This window comes from Pinus tabuliformis, chromosome 8 (assembly GCF_031772625.1).
Source record: "Pinus tabuliformis cultivar Carrire ecotype Pingquan chromosome 8, CPIR1, whole genome shotgun sequence".
In the NCBI taxonomy this organism is placed as follows: domain Eukaryota; kingdom Viridiplantae; phylum Streptophyta; class Pinopsida; order Pinales; family Pinaceae; genus Pinus; species Pinus tabuliformis.
Window position 1 is genome coordinate 1,665,608,535 of NC_142294.1, and position 13,679 is coordinate 1,665,622,213.

General features: G+C 41.6%; 1 protein-coding gene across 1 annotated transcript; it reads left to right on the top strand.

The window, feature by feature from the left end:
• The first annotated feature begins 3,411 nt into the window (after positions 1-3,411).
• LOC149242579 (uncharacterized) lies at positions 3,412-4,422 on the top strand. Its single transcript, XM_089370885.1, has one exon. The coding sequence runs from the start codon at positions 3,412-3,414 to the stop codon at positions 4,420-4,422; it is 1,011 nt and encodes a 336-aa protein (XP_089227011.1).
• Positions 4,423-13,679: the final 9,257 nt, after the last annotated feature.

The window sequence follows — 13,679 nt, forward strand, 5'->3', positions numbered from 1 at the left end:
AAACCATAATAAGCCAATACCAAGGACCCAATAGCTGGGATCAACACGTCTGACGAGGTATCATGGTCCAAAATCATAGGTTCAAGTACCAAGGACTAACTACCACGGACCAAGGGTAAGTTCTCCAACATATACGCGCTTTTCCTTGCATGAAAGTGCGTGTATACGCACAGGCGCCTTTGAAACGTCTAACCCGCGTGTATATGCGACTTCGCTTAGATGAACCTGCATATATGTCTTTTCCTTCATTCTGAAAGCCTGAACTGAGATCTGTTACCAAAGAGAGTTGCCATCAAGGACAACACCTGTGCCATAGCTCCAAACATGTGCCATAATGCCAACAGTCAATGCCAGAGGCGCCTCTGGAGGGATTGCCTCCTTTTGGGACAACTCCAAATATGATTTGATTCACGAAGAACGTTGCCCCCATTGGCTACTCACTAAGCTCCTCCATAAAGAATCTAGCCACCAAGTAAGCATGTTCAATCTTTATGCTCCGGTTTTACCCGCTGAGAAAAAAATTTGTTGGGACTCACTCCAGTCCTATCTTTTCTTGCACAATCCAGAAAATATTATTATTGCAGGTGATCTGAATGTTACGCTCGCTGCAGAAGAGAAAAAGGGGGGCTCGCTGGTCAGGGACCCAGCTAGAGAATGGGTTGAAGACCTCATTCTAGATTGGGATTTGGAGGATATCAAGCCCACATCTGGGAAATTCACTTGGTCAAACAAAAGGTTAGGCCCAGGCCACATTGCTGCTCGTCTGGACAGATTTCTTGTCCAATCCTCCTTCTTGACTTGTGGTCTAATGGCCACCTCTAAAATTCTGCCAAACTACACCTCTGACCATAAACCCATTCTACTTGAGCTCTTCTTGGATGGAAATCTTGGCCCCATTCCCTTTAGATTCAGTTCTCTTTGGATTCATCAAGATGGACTCCAAGAGGTGGTCACCGAGGCCTAGAACCGGCAAGTTCAAGGATCCCCTTTCATTGTGTGGGAAGAAAAAATGAGGAGACTTAAAAGGGAGCTCAAGGAGTGGGCTAAAAGGTTGAAAACGCCCACCGCCAAAAGAAAGGAGATGCATGACAGCTTAGCAGGCCACCAATTAAAAATGGAGAACTCCGATGTAACGCAAATCCTTCTTCAAAAAGAAGTAGAGCTGCAAAAAGATCTCCATAGAGCAAGTAGGGATGAAGAAGAGTTCTGGAGACAGAAGTCCAGAAATCTTTGGTTACAGGCTGGAGACAAAAATACAAGCTACTTCCATAAGCAAGTTGAAGCACGCAAGCACTTCAAAATAGTAAATGAAATTCACTATCAAAACACTGTGGTTAAAGATTCTGATGGCATAAAGCGAGCAGCCCACTCCTTCTTCAAAGATCTTTATTCTGCCCCGGAAGACCCTCCTATTGATTCTCAAGCCTATCTGATTGATCTTATTCCTCACTGTGTCCAAGATTCCGACAATATCATGTTGACTGCTCCGATCAGTATGAATGAGATTAAAAATGCTCTGGATTGCATGGATCCGGATAAAGCCCCGGGCCCTGACGGGTTTACAGCAAGGTTCTATCTGACTTGTTGGCCTACAATTAAAAAAGACCTTCTGAGAATGATCTGTAAATCTCAGACCTGTACCAAGATTGGAGGCAGCACCAACTCGGCCTTCCTTGCATTGATTCCAAAAGACAAAGGCGCCACCGATTTCAGCAGATTCAGGCCCATCTCTCTGTGTAATACAAGTTATAAGCTGATTACAAAAATAATAGCCAACCGTCTTAAGAAAATTCTGTCGGTCATCATCCCTGAAAACCAAGGAGGATTCATAAAAGGGAGAAAGATTCTTGACAATATTGTGCTGGTGCAAGAAGCAATTCATTCAAGCTGTCACCGAAAAGAGAAAGGCATGGTGATTAAGCTAGATTTGACAAATGCCTTTGACAGGGTGAGACATGATTTCCTGTTCTCTGTGATGGGGAAATTTGGCTTCTCAAAAGCTCTCATAACTTGGGTGAAAGCCTGCATTGCCTCCCCTTGGATAGTGCCTCTGGTTAATGGTCGTTCAATGGAATTCTTCCAGGCCTCGAGGGGGCTAAGACAAGGTTGCCTTTGTCCCCACTTCTTTACGCCATTCAAGCTTCGTTGCTCAGCTTCCAGCTAGACTACTGTCAACAGATCCAAACTCTACCAGGCCTGAGAATGGCTCAAAATGTTAAAGACATAAATCATGCCCAGTTTGCTGATGATACTTTGTTACTAGGAGGAGCTAGCATAAATTCTGCTAGAACCTTCAAGAAAGAGCTGGACATTTATAGGGAGGTTTCGGGCAGCAAGATTAACTATCTAAAAAGCACGATCTATGGCTGGAACTGCTCGACCAAGGATTTGACAGACATAGCAAGGCTTTTAGAAATGGAAAGAACCTTGACCTGGGAGTCATTTAAGTATCTTGGGATCCCAATCTTCAAATCAAATCCTAAGGTAGCTCACTGGATGCCCCTGCTAGACAAGCTAAAACTCAGAATACAAGCTTGGGGAGCCTCATGGTTGAATAATGCTAGGAAGGTAATCTTAATGAAATCTGTACTCATAAGTCTACTGGTTTATCAGAATTCCATTCTTCTAGCTCCAAAAACCTTTATCAGTAAAGTGGACGGTCTCCTTAGAATATTTTTGTGGGAGGGAGGGAAAAATAATGAAAGAAAGCTCCATTTAGTAAATTGGGACACAATTAAGAAGCCATTCTTGGAAGGAGGTCTTCAAATGCGGGATCTGGCCGACCAAAATCTTGCTCTGGGCTCCAAGCTCCTTTGGAACATTGTCTCTGGGAATCCTAGTTGGAGCAAGAGAAATCTGTGGAAAAAATACTTTCATGGGCAGCGTTTGAGGTGTTTGGACCAGCCTCCTAGAATATCCAAAGGATCCCCAGTTTTCAAACTCTATCTCACAGCTATGAAACATTTCAGTCAAAAGCTGTATTGGATCCCAGGTAATGGGAAAAAAATAAAAATATGGGAAGACTCGATTCTTGGAGAGCAGCCCCTGAATCAGATGGCAGATTTGGAAAATATCAGAGTTTGGCTTCAGGCCAGCGATCTGGAAACTCTTTGGGACATCTCCAATTGGACAAATGATGTAGAAAGTCTATGGGATGGTTGGAATTTGGGGGAGGTCCCTCATTGGCTGGATGGTGAAGCCAAGTTATTGATGGATCTGCTCCAAGGAAAATCTCCCTTAAAGGCCTCTTCTAAGGACAAAAGAGGGTGGGGTTCTCTTTCAGGCTCTTACTCAGTAGCAGAAGGTTACAAAAGTTTGATGGTTGTCCCTAGCGTCCCCCCAGAGCCAACTCAATGGAAATTTATCTGGTCTTTTCCTGCTCTCCCCAAAATTGACTTCTTTTGCTGGACTATGGCGCATAAAAGTATCCTCACTGGAGACAACTTGAGGAAGCGTGGAATGGCAGGTCCCTCCAGATGCCCTCTCTGTGTTTCGGATGAAGAAACGGCTAACCACTTGTTCTTATTGTGCCCCTTTGCTCAAGAAGTTTGGAGGGGTGTCCTGATGTTAGGACCTGACAATATGGAGCTTCCAGGAAATATTCAGGACCTTCTTCGAAACTGGGCCAAGTTATCCCCCTTCTGCCTCTCCAAAAAAAACCTTCTCAAGACTAGCTGGATGTGGATTCCCAAATTCACATGCTGGAAACTGTGGCTGGAGAGGAACAACAGAATTTTTAGGGAGGAGAGTTGCAACCCGATCAGAATTATCACTAAGATCAAAGCCCTGTTGGGGGAGACTTTAGAAACCAAACCCACCATAAGAAATGGCACGACTCTGGACAGCGAGGAAGATCAATGGTTAAAAGAGCTTGTTCCTAATCATCAGAATAGACCCATTCCTCCTGCTAAAGCCTCTTCTCACTGGGAAATTCGTCTGGAAGAACAGGAATTCATCAAATGGAGATCTGCTTTGGATGACCACTGCCTTTTCTTCGATGGGGCCTCTAAAGGCAACCCAGGAAAGGCGGGTGGCGGTGGAGTTATCTTAAGCCCAGGTGGCTCAACTAAGTTGCGCTTTGCTTGGGGTCTGGGGCATGAAACAAACAACAGAGTGGAGGCTCTAGCTCTGTGGCAAGGTCTAAATCTGGCTTTAAAGAGGAATCTCCTCTCCATCTCAGTCTTTGGAGACTCCAGACTAATTATTCAAGCTGTGAACTCCCAAAAGATCCCAACTCAGGTGCAGTTAGCCCCCATCCTCAAAAAAATTAGACTAGTGCTGCCCAAGTTTCACAAAATCTCCTTCTATCATGTGCTGAGAAAGTTAAACTCACAGGCAAATGAGGCAGCCAACCTAGCCTCTATCCGGAGCAGGAGATCCCTGTTAGTCAATGAGGTTGAATCGGACTACAGCATTCCTTAAGTTTGGAGATGTTTAGCCCGCTGTACTTCACTGGTTCAGCTTCTCCAAAGCTTCGAGTTCGAAACTTTTGAGTTGCTTGCTGTTAAGTGGCGCGGTGAGTAGGTGCTGGGGAGATCAAGAGGGCCACCTCAAGGCCTGTTTACTAAACTTGGTATTCTGGATCACAATTTCAAAAAGAAAATGCAGTGATTCACGGGTTGATCTAGCATTCTGGCGCGGTGGGTCTCCTATCTGCAAACCAAGCAAAAGCAATGGAAATCCAAGGAACAACAGAAAAAACGGAACAACAGAAAAGGAACAGCAGAAAAGGAACAGCGGAAAAGGAACAACAAAAAAGGAACAGCAGCAAAAAAGGAACAGCAGAAAAAACAGAACAGCACAAAAGGAACAGCAGAAAAGAAAAACGCAGCCACAGTAATATAGATTGAAATGCTTTGTAAATGTTGTTATTCATTACTGAAGTTTGTTAGGATTTACCTTTGGTCTTTGGTTTTTAGAAGCCCAAAAGGCAGGATTAAGGAGGAATTTTGCTGTAACTCCTTCTTCAATCCTCTTTTCTGCATTTAAAGTGTAAATCTTTTAGCGGGCTTTTCAAAAACCAATTCTTTTGTCCCTGCCGACTGTAACAAGGATCTACAGAGTATCAATGTTTAAGCCCTCGACAGCTGTTTTGCCGATTTTCAAATAAAATATAACCGTTTTTGTCAAAAAAAAAATAATGAAAAGGCATATCTTAGAGACATGCTTGTTCGTGAAAGAGAACTTAACTGGCTATATATACAGGATCCTCATTCTCATTTGTACTCATCATATATCAATTCCTATACAATATACAATTTACAATTACTGTCCTACAATGGATGTCATTATCTACGAAGTATTTTAAATATTTTCGTTGCGTATATGACTTTTGGTCATTACATTGGTATCAGAGTTGTTCGATCCTCTGGACGCTCAACTGCTGAAGAGAACTAGTCTGATCCAGCCTTTGGCCATTAATCCTTCATCAACTTTGTTTTCGTCACAACTGAAGCGTTTTGCTACACAAAGTTGGAGTTTCTCTGTTTCGCCAATTTCATCATTCAAGGCTTTGGCCATTAAACAAACAAAAAAACCAAGAAAAAAAAAGATAGTCAAAGAAAAAAAGAAAATAAAAGAAGTACATATAAAGATTAGAAAAAAAAAAGATTTAAAAAAAATATATTGTTAAGTTATGGTATGTTCTATGCTTATAACAGTTTACTTCTTTTTCTTATTATATTCCACCGATTAGCAATCACATGTACATAAAGTAAAGTGCAGATAGAACATTAAACGATCGACAGAAAACAAGCCAAGACAAGAGACACAAGATGTGGTGGCTAGCCAAGGACAAACCCCACAATGTGTGGGGAAACCCTTTGATCAATCTTCTTTTATCTTTAATAATTCAGCAGAGAGAAATAGTACAATAAATCTGATTCATATCAGCAGTAGCAAACCCTAGATCAGCAACATGCTTCATTATCAAACTAGGGCAGACCATATCTCACAAACCAACCGTCGGATTGACTTCATTCCACCACCAAAAGTTTCGGCTTCTAGAGGAGGTTCAGATGAACCTACAGCGCAGTTCAGATGAGGAGATCTTCTAGGCCACGCAAGTCAATCTTTACTTCTGCAGTTGCAGCTTCAGTTTCAGCAGTTTCCGGCTTCAAACTAGGGCAGTCGATATCTTGCAAACCGTTCATCGGATTGACTTCATTCCACCACCAAAAGTTGTGGCTTTCAGAGGAGTTTCAGATGAACCTATAGCGCAGTTCAGATGAGGAGATCTTCTAGGCCACGCAAGTCAATCTTTACTTCTGCAGTTGCAGCTTCAAATTCAACAGCTTCGGCTTCACATGTGTGAGAGAGAGAGACCCATTTCAGCGTAGTAGAGAAGAGACTCATATCTGCGCAGTAGAGAGAGAGATGTGATGAGATGAGTGAGTCTAAATGAGGAAAAGTCCTCTTATATTTATACACAACGTTGGTGGGTGAATAGATGCGACTGTTGGGCTTCTGAGCCTACATGAGTTATAAGTCGGCTTGATAATAATTCCATAATCAAAATAAATTCATATCTCCATGAATACTTATCGGAATCGGATGATCTTTATATCAATCCTACACCTCTCGACGAGAGGAATCTAATAAAAATATTATTAGCCATGAATAAGATGACCCACATGAAGTTTTGCCCTGGTTGCCAATTTTAACACTCCCTCTCAACCATGGAGAACTTCATCTGCAATCTGTCTATCGGTCGTTACTATTCATCCATCAAATGCACTGCCTTGTACAGCCTGACCCTTGCCCTGCTCTGCTCTATTTTGCCTGTTCTGCTTTGTCTTGTTCTGCCCTGCACTGATCTGTACTGTTTTGTTCTGTTTTGCTCTGCTCTTGCATTGTTCTGTTCTACTCTGCTTTTGTCCGAATTATGAAGAAGAAGAAATGATCGAGGATGTATCATACTGACTCAAAGTTAGTCTCAGAGTATTGGTCCCAGACCAGTCTCAACCAACCCAAAGTCAGCGTCATAGTGAGTACAACTCCAATGGTCCCAGACCAATATCATCCTCCACTGACTCAAAGTCAGTCTCAGATTATGTACCACTGATCCCAGACCAATCTCAACCGACCCGAAGTCAGCGTCATAGTATGGTACAACTCCTACCACTGGTCCCAGACCAGTATCATTGATCCCATATCAGTGGAGGTCATCCTAGCATAGGAAGTACGTTAGTTACAACGATGCGTCCATCGGTACTACTATGGTCCCTAACTTCATTTCCCTGCTCATTGATCAAATGAGAGGTACTTCCCATGAGTCCCAGACTGCATGGGTAGGATGCCTCAACAGGAAAACTAATCAATACTGTCCTCACAGGAGAACACATCAATCCTGCTACAATTGCCATGGAGAACACATCAATCCAGGCCTCACAGGAGAACACATCAATCCTGCTACAATTGCCATGGAGAACACATCAATCCAGGCCTCACAAGAGAACACATCAATCCTGCTATAATCGCCGTGGAGAACACATCAATCCAGGTTGCCATGGAGAACACATCAATCCAGGCCTCACAGGAGAACTAATCATCCTGCTACACAGGAGAGCGAATCATCCTGTTCCACAAGAGAGCGAATCATCTTGTCCCACAAGAGAGCGAATCATCTTGTTCCAGTGTACACCACCAGGGGAGGGTGAGTCACCCTGTGGTCATATGTTGCTCCAGTAGGAACCGCAAGCCCTCAGAGCTCCCAGAGCTCAATGTATGCAACATGCAAGACCCTTGTACAAGGGTTTCTTGCCGACTCCAAGTCGTTTGGGAAAATCACAGATTAGATCTTTCCTCGGGGCTTTGACAAGGTGTATCAACCTGTACATCATCTTAATGTGATGGAGCTTCCTTGCTCATCGACTTACCATATCCCAGATGATGTCTATCTGCTGGAGCAATTGACGAATACGGGATTCCTCAATAATCGAATCCCACCTCTGGTTGTTACAGAGAATCACAGTGGTATCCAATGTAAATCCAAACAGCTCACTGAAGAGCCTTCGCAACCAGACTGCCTCACACGAGGTTATGCTAGCAACAATATATCCTGCTTCGGCGATGCTCAAAGCTACCGACTTCTGCTTCCTGCTCATCCAGGATATCGAAGAAGATCCCAAGGTGAAACAGTATCCGGAAGTGCTCTTACGGTCCACCACACTGCCTGCCCAATCAACATCATTATATCCAAGTAGTCTCACATCTCCGACAGTGTATCTTAATCCATGAGAGATTGTGTCCTAAAGACATCTCAGAAGATTCTCGGCATCAATCCAGTGAGGCTCAACCAAATATGAGCTCACAATGCTAACTGCAAAACATATGTTCGGACGGAGGTTCACCAAGAACATCAATACGAATGAGTTTTTGAAACTCAAAGGCATTTCCCAAGTCTGGTCCGACATCACTACCATATAACTTCTAAAAGTTAAGATCCTCAAGGTAGTCACAGGCTTGCAGTCCATCATACCGAATCTTTCCAATATATTTACCACATATTTTCCTTGAGATAGGAAAATTTCCCTTGGCTTCTGCCACACTTCAAGTCCTTGGTCCTTCATTTCAAATTCAGAAGCCATCTCCCTCTTACATTTGTGAATGAGAGGGTTTGCACCTGTTAGAAAGAGGTCATCCACATACAACACCAGTATGAGAGGCTTGTCATCTTCAATCTTAAAGTAAAGGTTAGGATCAGCTTCACTCCTAGTGAATCCCAGCTTCATCAAGTAGCTATCGATCCTCTCATACCATGCTTGGGGTGCTTGCTTCAGCCCATAACGAGCCTTCTTCAACCTGCATACATGAGATTTTCAATCATGAATCTCAAATCCTTCAGGTTGCTCCACATAGACCTCTTCTTTGATAGAACCATGCAAGAACGCGATCTTAACATCCATCTGATGTAGGTTCCATCCTTGTGAAGCCACAAGGGCTATGATCAAGCGGATGGTCGTATATCTGGCAATAGGTGCAAATATCATAGTCTATACCTCCCTTCTGGGATAAACCATGAGCAACAAAATGAACCTTATACTTTTCCATACTTCCATTTGCTGCATGCTTTATCTTGTAAAGCCATTTGGAAGTAACAACAGTCTTGTCCTGGGGTCTGGGAACTACTTCCCAAACATCATTCTTTATGATAGACTCATATTCTTCGGTCATAGCATCCTTCCATAGTTAATGCTTGATGACATCTGAGAAAGATGAAGGTTCATTTTTATGATCGTGCTCATGATGGTCAGGTATCCCTGATACCTATTAAGTTTCGTACTTTGATGGAAGGTTCCTCAGGGTGCAGCATGTCCTTCAGCATCATCAAGTATCCCCCTAAGCCATGAAGGCCTCTTCCTAGAAGAGGAAGGCTCATGTGAATGAGGATCAATCGGATCCATGGGTTCTTCTACATCAGGCATTGATTCATCATCCTTTTCTTTCGGTTCCCTGGTGTCGGCTTCTTGAGAGCTACTCAAAGTCAGCAGATTGTCCACCTTGCTGAGAGCCATATCTTTGTCAAAGGTGACATCATGACTAATCACGACTTCCCTTTGACCGGTGGTGAACATTTCTTCAGGAGTTTAGGAACCCAATGCTTGATGAGGGCATCAATTTTGTACATATACGACGGTGTTTGTAGCTTCAGCCCATAGAAACTTAGGAAGACTTTGATCATGTAGCATGGCCCGGACAGCTTCCATAATTGTGCGGTTCTTCCTTCCTGCCACACCATTCTGCTCAAGAGTATGTGGTGTAGTAGTCTCCCTCTTAATGCCAGCCTCAGATATGCCTGAGTGAACCAACTGTAATACATCGGAGGTCTTGCTTTGGCTTGAGGGGAACGGTCCCCTTTTGAGCTTTCCTTCGACACATCCCGGACATACACCTTCTTTCTCTACTTGGAATTCGGGCATCCTTGTCACCATTTGTTTTACACCAAATAGAGCTTTGTAATGAAGGTGGGCAAACCTCTGATGCCAAAGTTCGGACTGAAGAGTTGTGTCACAAGACATGACACCTAGCGGACTTCCATCGACCTGATATGATGAATCAACACTAAACCCAAGAGTAAAGGCAATTCCATATATATACCTTGCCATTGCTTAAGGTTACCTTGTAGCCTTTGTCTTCCATTGCCGAGATGGACACTAGGTTCTTTTTGAGGTCAGGTGCATTTAATACATCCTGGACTTTCTAGCCTTCTTGAATGGTTGTCCTCTTCCTCGATCCCCAGCTCTCCTCTTACCTTTGCTGTTGAATTTGTCATTCCTTTGATTTGCCATCAGAGGGATTTTGATCATTGTCCCGGTGTGAGTCCTTTCTATCAGGGCACTCCCTTGCATAGTGACCTGCTTTATTGCAAATGAAACATCGTCCTTTTCTTCCACCCTTAAATCCAGCCTTTCTTTTCGATTTAGACCCAGAATTATTTCTTTTCTTAGCATGAGAAGAAAAAGCAGCAGGAGGACCTTTAGGCAAGGGCATTTCCTGCTCTTCTACCCTTGTTTGTTCTTGAATGCATCTAGCCATTAATTCCTCGAAACTAGGAATTACATTATTGTTCAGAAGAGTAGTCCTGAACACATACCATTCAGATGGTAATCCTCCGAGAGTTGTGAGTGCCATTTCTCTGTCAGTAATGGTTTCCCCAATAGATAGGAGATCGTTCTTGATCTCGGTGATTCTTAAGAAGTATGCTTGCATACTTTCATCTTTACCCTTCTTCATTTCCCTCAACTTATTTCTAAGAAACAAAACTTGATTTGCATCATTAACTTTAAATAAACTCACCAGTCTGTCGTAGATTTCCTTGGAGGTGTCTAGATCAGAGATGTAGGCCACCAAGCGCTTGTCGATAGAGTCCCGGATGATCTTCTTTGTTTTGATTCTCCTTTTCCATTTTTTCCATTTGGCAGGCAGCAGCAAATGCATTTGATGAAGGCTCAACAATATTGCCTCTTACATGGTCCAGCACTCGTTGATCTTCAAGGGTTAGATCGATAGACATCTTCCATCCGTGATAGTCAGCTTTCTCACGGAGCTTGTCTTCGGCAGGAAAGAGTGTTGAGGACCCCATAGTTCTTTTAGGATAGCCTTGCCAATCTTCTCTTCAATGATTGCTCTTGCTCTTGCTCGGGCTTTGTCTTCCCTCAGCTCCGATACCATGTTAAGTTATGGTATGTTCTATGCTTATAACAGTTTACTTCTTTTTCTTATTATATTCCATCGATTAGCAATCACATGTACATAAAGTAAAGTGCAGATAGAACATTAAACGATCGACAGAAAACAAGCCAAGACAAGAGACACAAGATGTGGCGGCTAGCCAGGGACAAACCCCACAATGTGTGGGGAAACCCTTTGATCAAATCTTCTTTTATCTTCAATAATTCAGCAGAGAGAAATAGTACAATAAATCTGATTCATATCAGCAGTAGCAAACCCTAGATCAGCAACATGCTTCATTATCAAACTAGGGCAGACCATATCTCACAAACCGACTATCGGATTGACTTCATTCCACCACCAAAAGTTTCGGCTTCCAGAGGAGGTTCAGATGAACCTACAGCGCAGTTCAGATAAGGAGATCTTCTAGGCCACGCAAGTCAATCTTTACTTCTGCAGTTGCAGCTTCAGTTTCAGCAGTTTCCGACTTCAAACTAGGGCAGTCGATATCTTGCAAACCGTTCATCGGATTGACTTCATTCCACCACCAAAAGTTGCGGCTTTCAGAGGAGGTTTAGATGAACCTATAGCGCAGTTCAGATGAGGAGATCTTCTAGGTCACGCAAGTCAATCTTTACTTCTGCAGTTGCAGCTTCAAATTCAACAGCTTCCGGCTTCACATGTGTGAGAGAGAGAGACCCATTTCAGCACAGTAGAGAAGAGACTCATATCTGCACAGTAGAGAGAGAGAGAGATGTGATGAGATGAGTGAGTCTAAATGAGGAAAAGTCCTCTTATATTTACACACAGCATTGGTGGGTGAATAGATGCGACTGTTGGGCTTCTAAGCCTACATGAGTTGTAGGTTGGCTTGATAATAATTTCATAATCAAAATAAATTCATATATCCAGGAATACTTATGGAATCGGATGATCTTTATATCAATCCTACACTTCTCGACGAGAGGAATCTAATAAAAATATTATTAGCCATGAATAAGATGACCCACATGAAGTTTTGCCCTGGTTGCCAATTTTAACAAATAATATATATATATATATATATATATATATAGTCCGATGTAAATTTTGAAGGAAAACATTCATATATATAAAAAGGTTCTACATTATTGATAAAAAGTGCATGATAAAGTTAAGAGGGAATCTTTCCAAGTATATTTAAAACTATACGTAAGAGAAGAAAGAGTAGATAATATTATCTTGATTCTTCATTAAGTGGTTTACAAGCTCTTGGTTTTAGCAACCCATGGTAATTGCTCATGGTATTTTAAAGGTAAAAGAAAAACAAAAGGAATACAAAAACTCTTTATGTGAATGGTAAGTTTTACTTTTTACGTAAAGAAAATTAACCAAGTCAAAGGCACATAAGTGGACATACATTTTATATTATACCTCAAAGAGGTGAATAGCCATGTTTCACTAGGGTTGTGACTTTTCAAAAATAAAAAGAAAATATTATAAATAAAAGATATGTGAAGAAAAGTTTTTTTTTTTTTGGTTGTGGTTCACAGACACCCTGGTCAACGGGTGGTGGCTACGTCCACGGAAAAATCTAGGTTGATCAACCCCGAAGGGAATCTAGCCCGCATCCCACAAGCTAGGCCTAACCCCAAGGACTTCGGGGAGAATGGACCCTGTGACCTCCCGATCGGCGAGGCACTGATTTTGACCAACTGAGCTAACCCTTGGGGCTATGTAAAGAGAAGTTTTATATTATAAAAGGGTATTTTAAAGAAAATTTCAAGTCATAAAATTATTGAAAATATATATAAGCACAAAACGGGTATTATTATAGAAGGTTACTTGAAAAGATCCATATATTAAAGTATATAAAGAGTTAAATCTAGAAATATAAAAAAACACAAGGATAACAAGTTATAACAAAGGAAGAGTACTTTTTAAAAGCATTAAAATAAATATAAGGTACAGTTTATTTAAATAGTGAAGCTATATTAACTTATTTTAAAGTGGGAAAAGATATATAATTGAGGAAAATAAAAGTTAAAGGAATTTATAAAGGTGTTCAAGTTTATCAAATAAAAAGACACTTATTTTAAAGAAGTCCATTTTTGAAGGAAAAAGCGAATGGAGCCTATTTCTAAAATGATGAAAGAAAGAGGATTTTCCTATAAGGATATTTTATTACGCATCGCAAGTTAATTACATTAAGAGAGACTATCCAAGGGAAAAAAGTCAATATCACTATTAGTATAAGCAACGACAAAAACAACATAAATATTAATCTGTCGAATCAACTGCCGATTTCAGATGCCAATATACGTGACACAACAGATCTTTTTAGAAAGAAATATGAAATTAATAATTTACAAATAACAGTAGATCATTATGAGTAAACATCCCAATTTAGTGTTGTAAAAATGTATGACATGGAGGTTGACATAATTTTGGGTCAACCTTGGTTTAGAGAATTGGATGCGTTCATCTTAAACCTAGAGAAAAAAAAATTGATGTTTGTTACAAGGGAA

Bases quoted from the DNA above. Each gene is read 5' to 3' on its own strand.
- LOC149242579 (XM_089370885.1), top strand. From the start codon at position 3,412: ATGGCGCATAAAAGTATCCTCACTGGAGACAACTTGAGGAAGCGTGGA.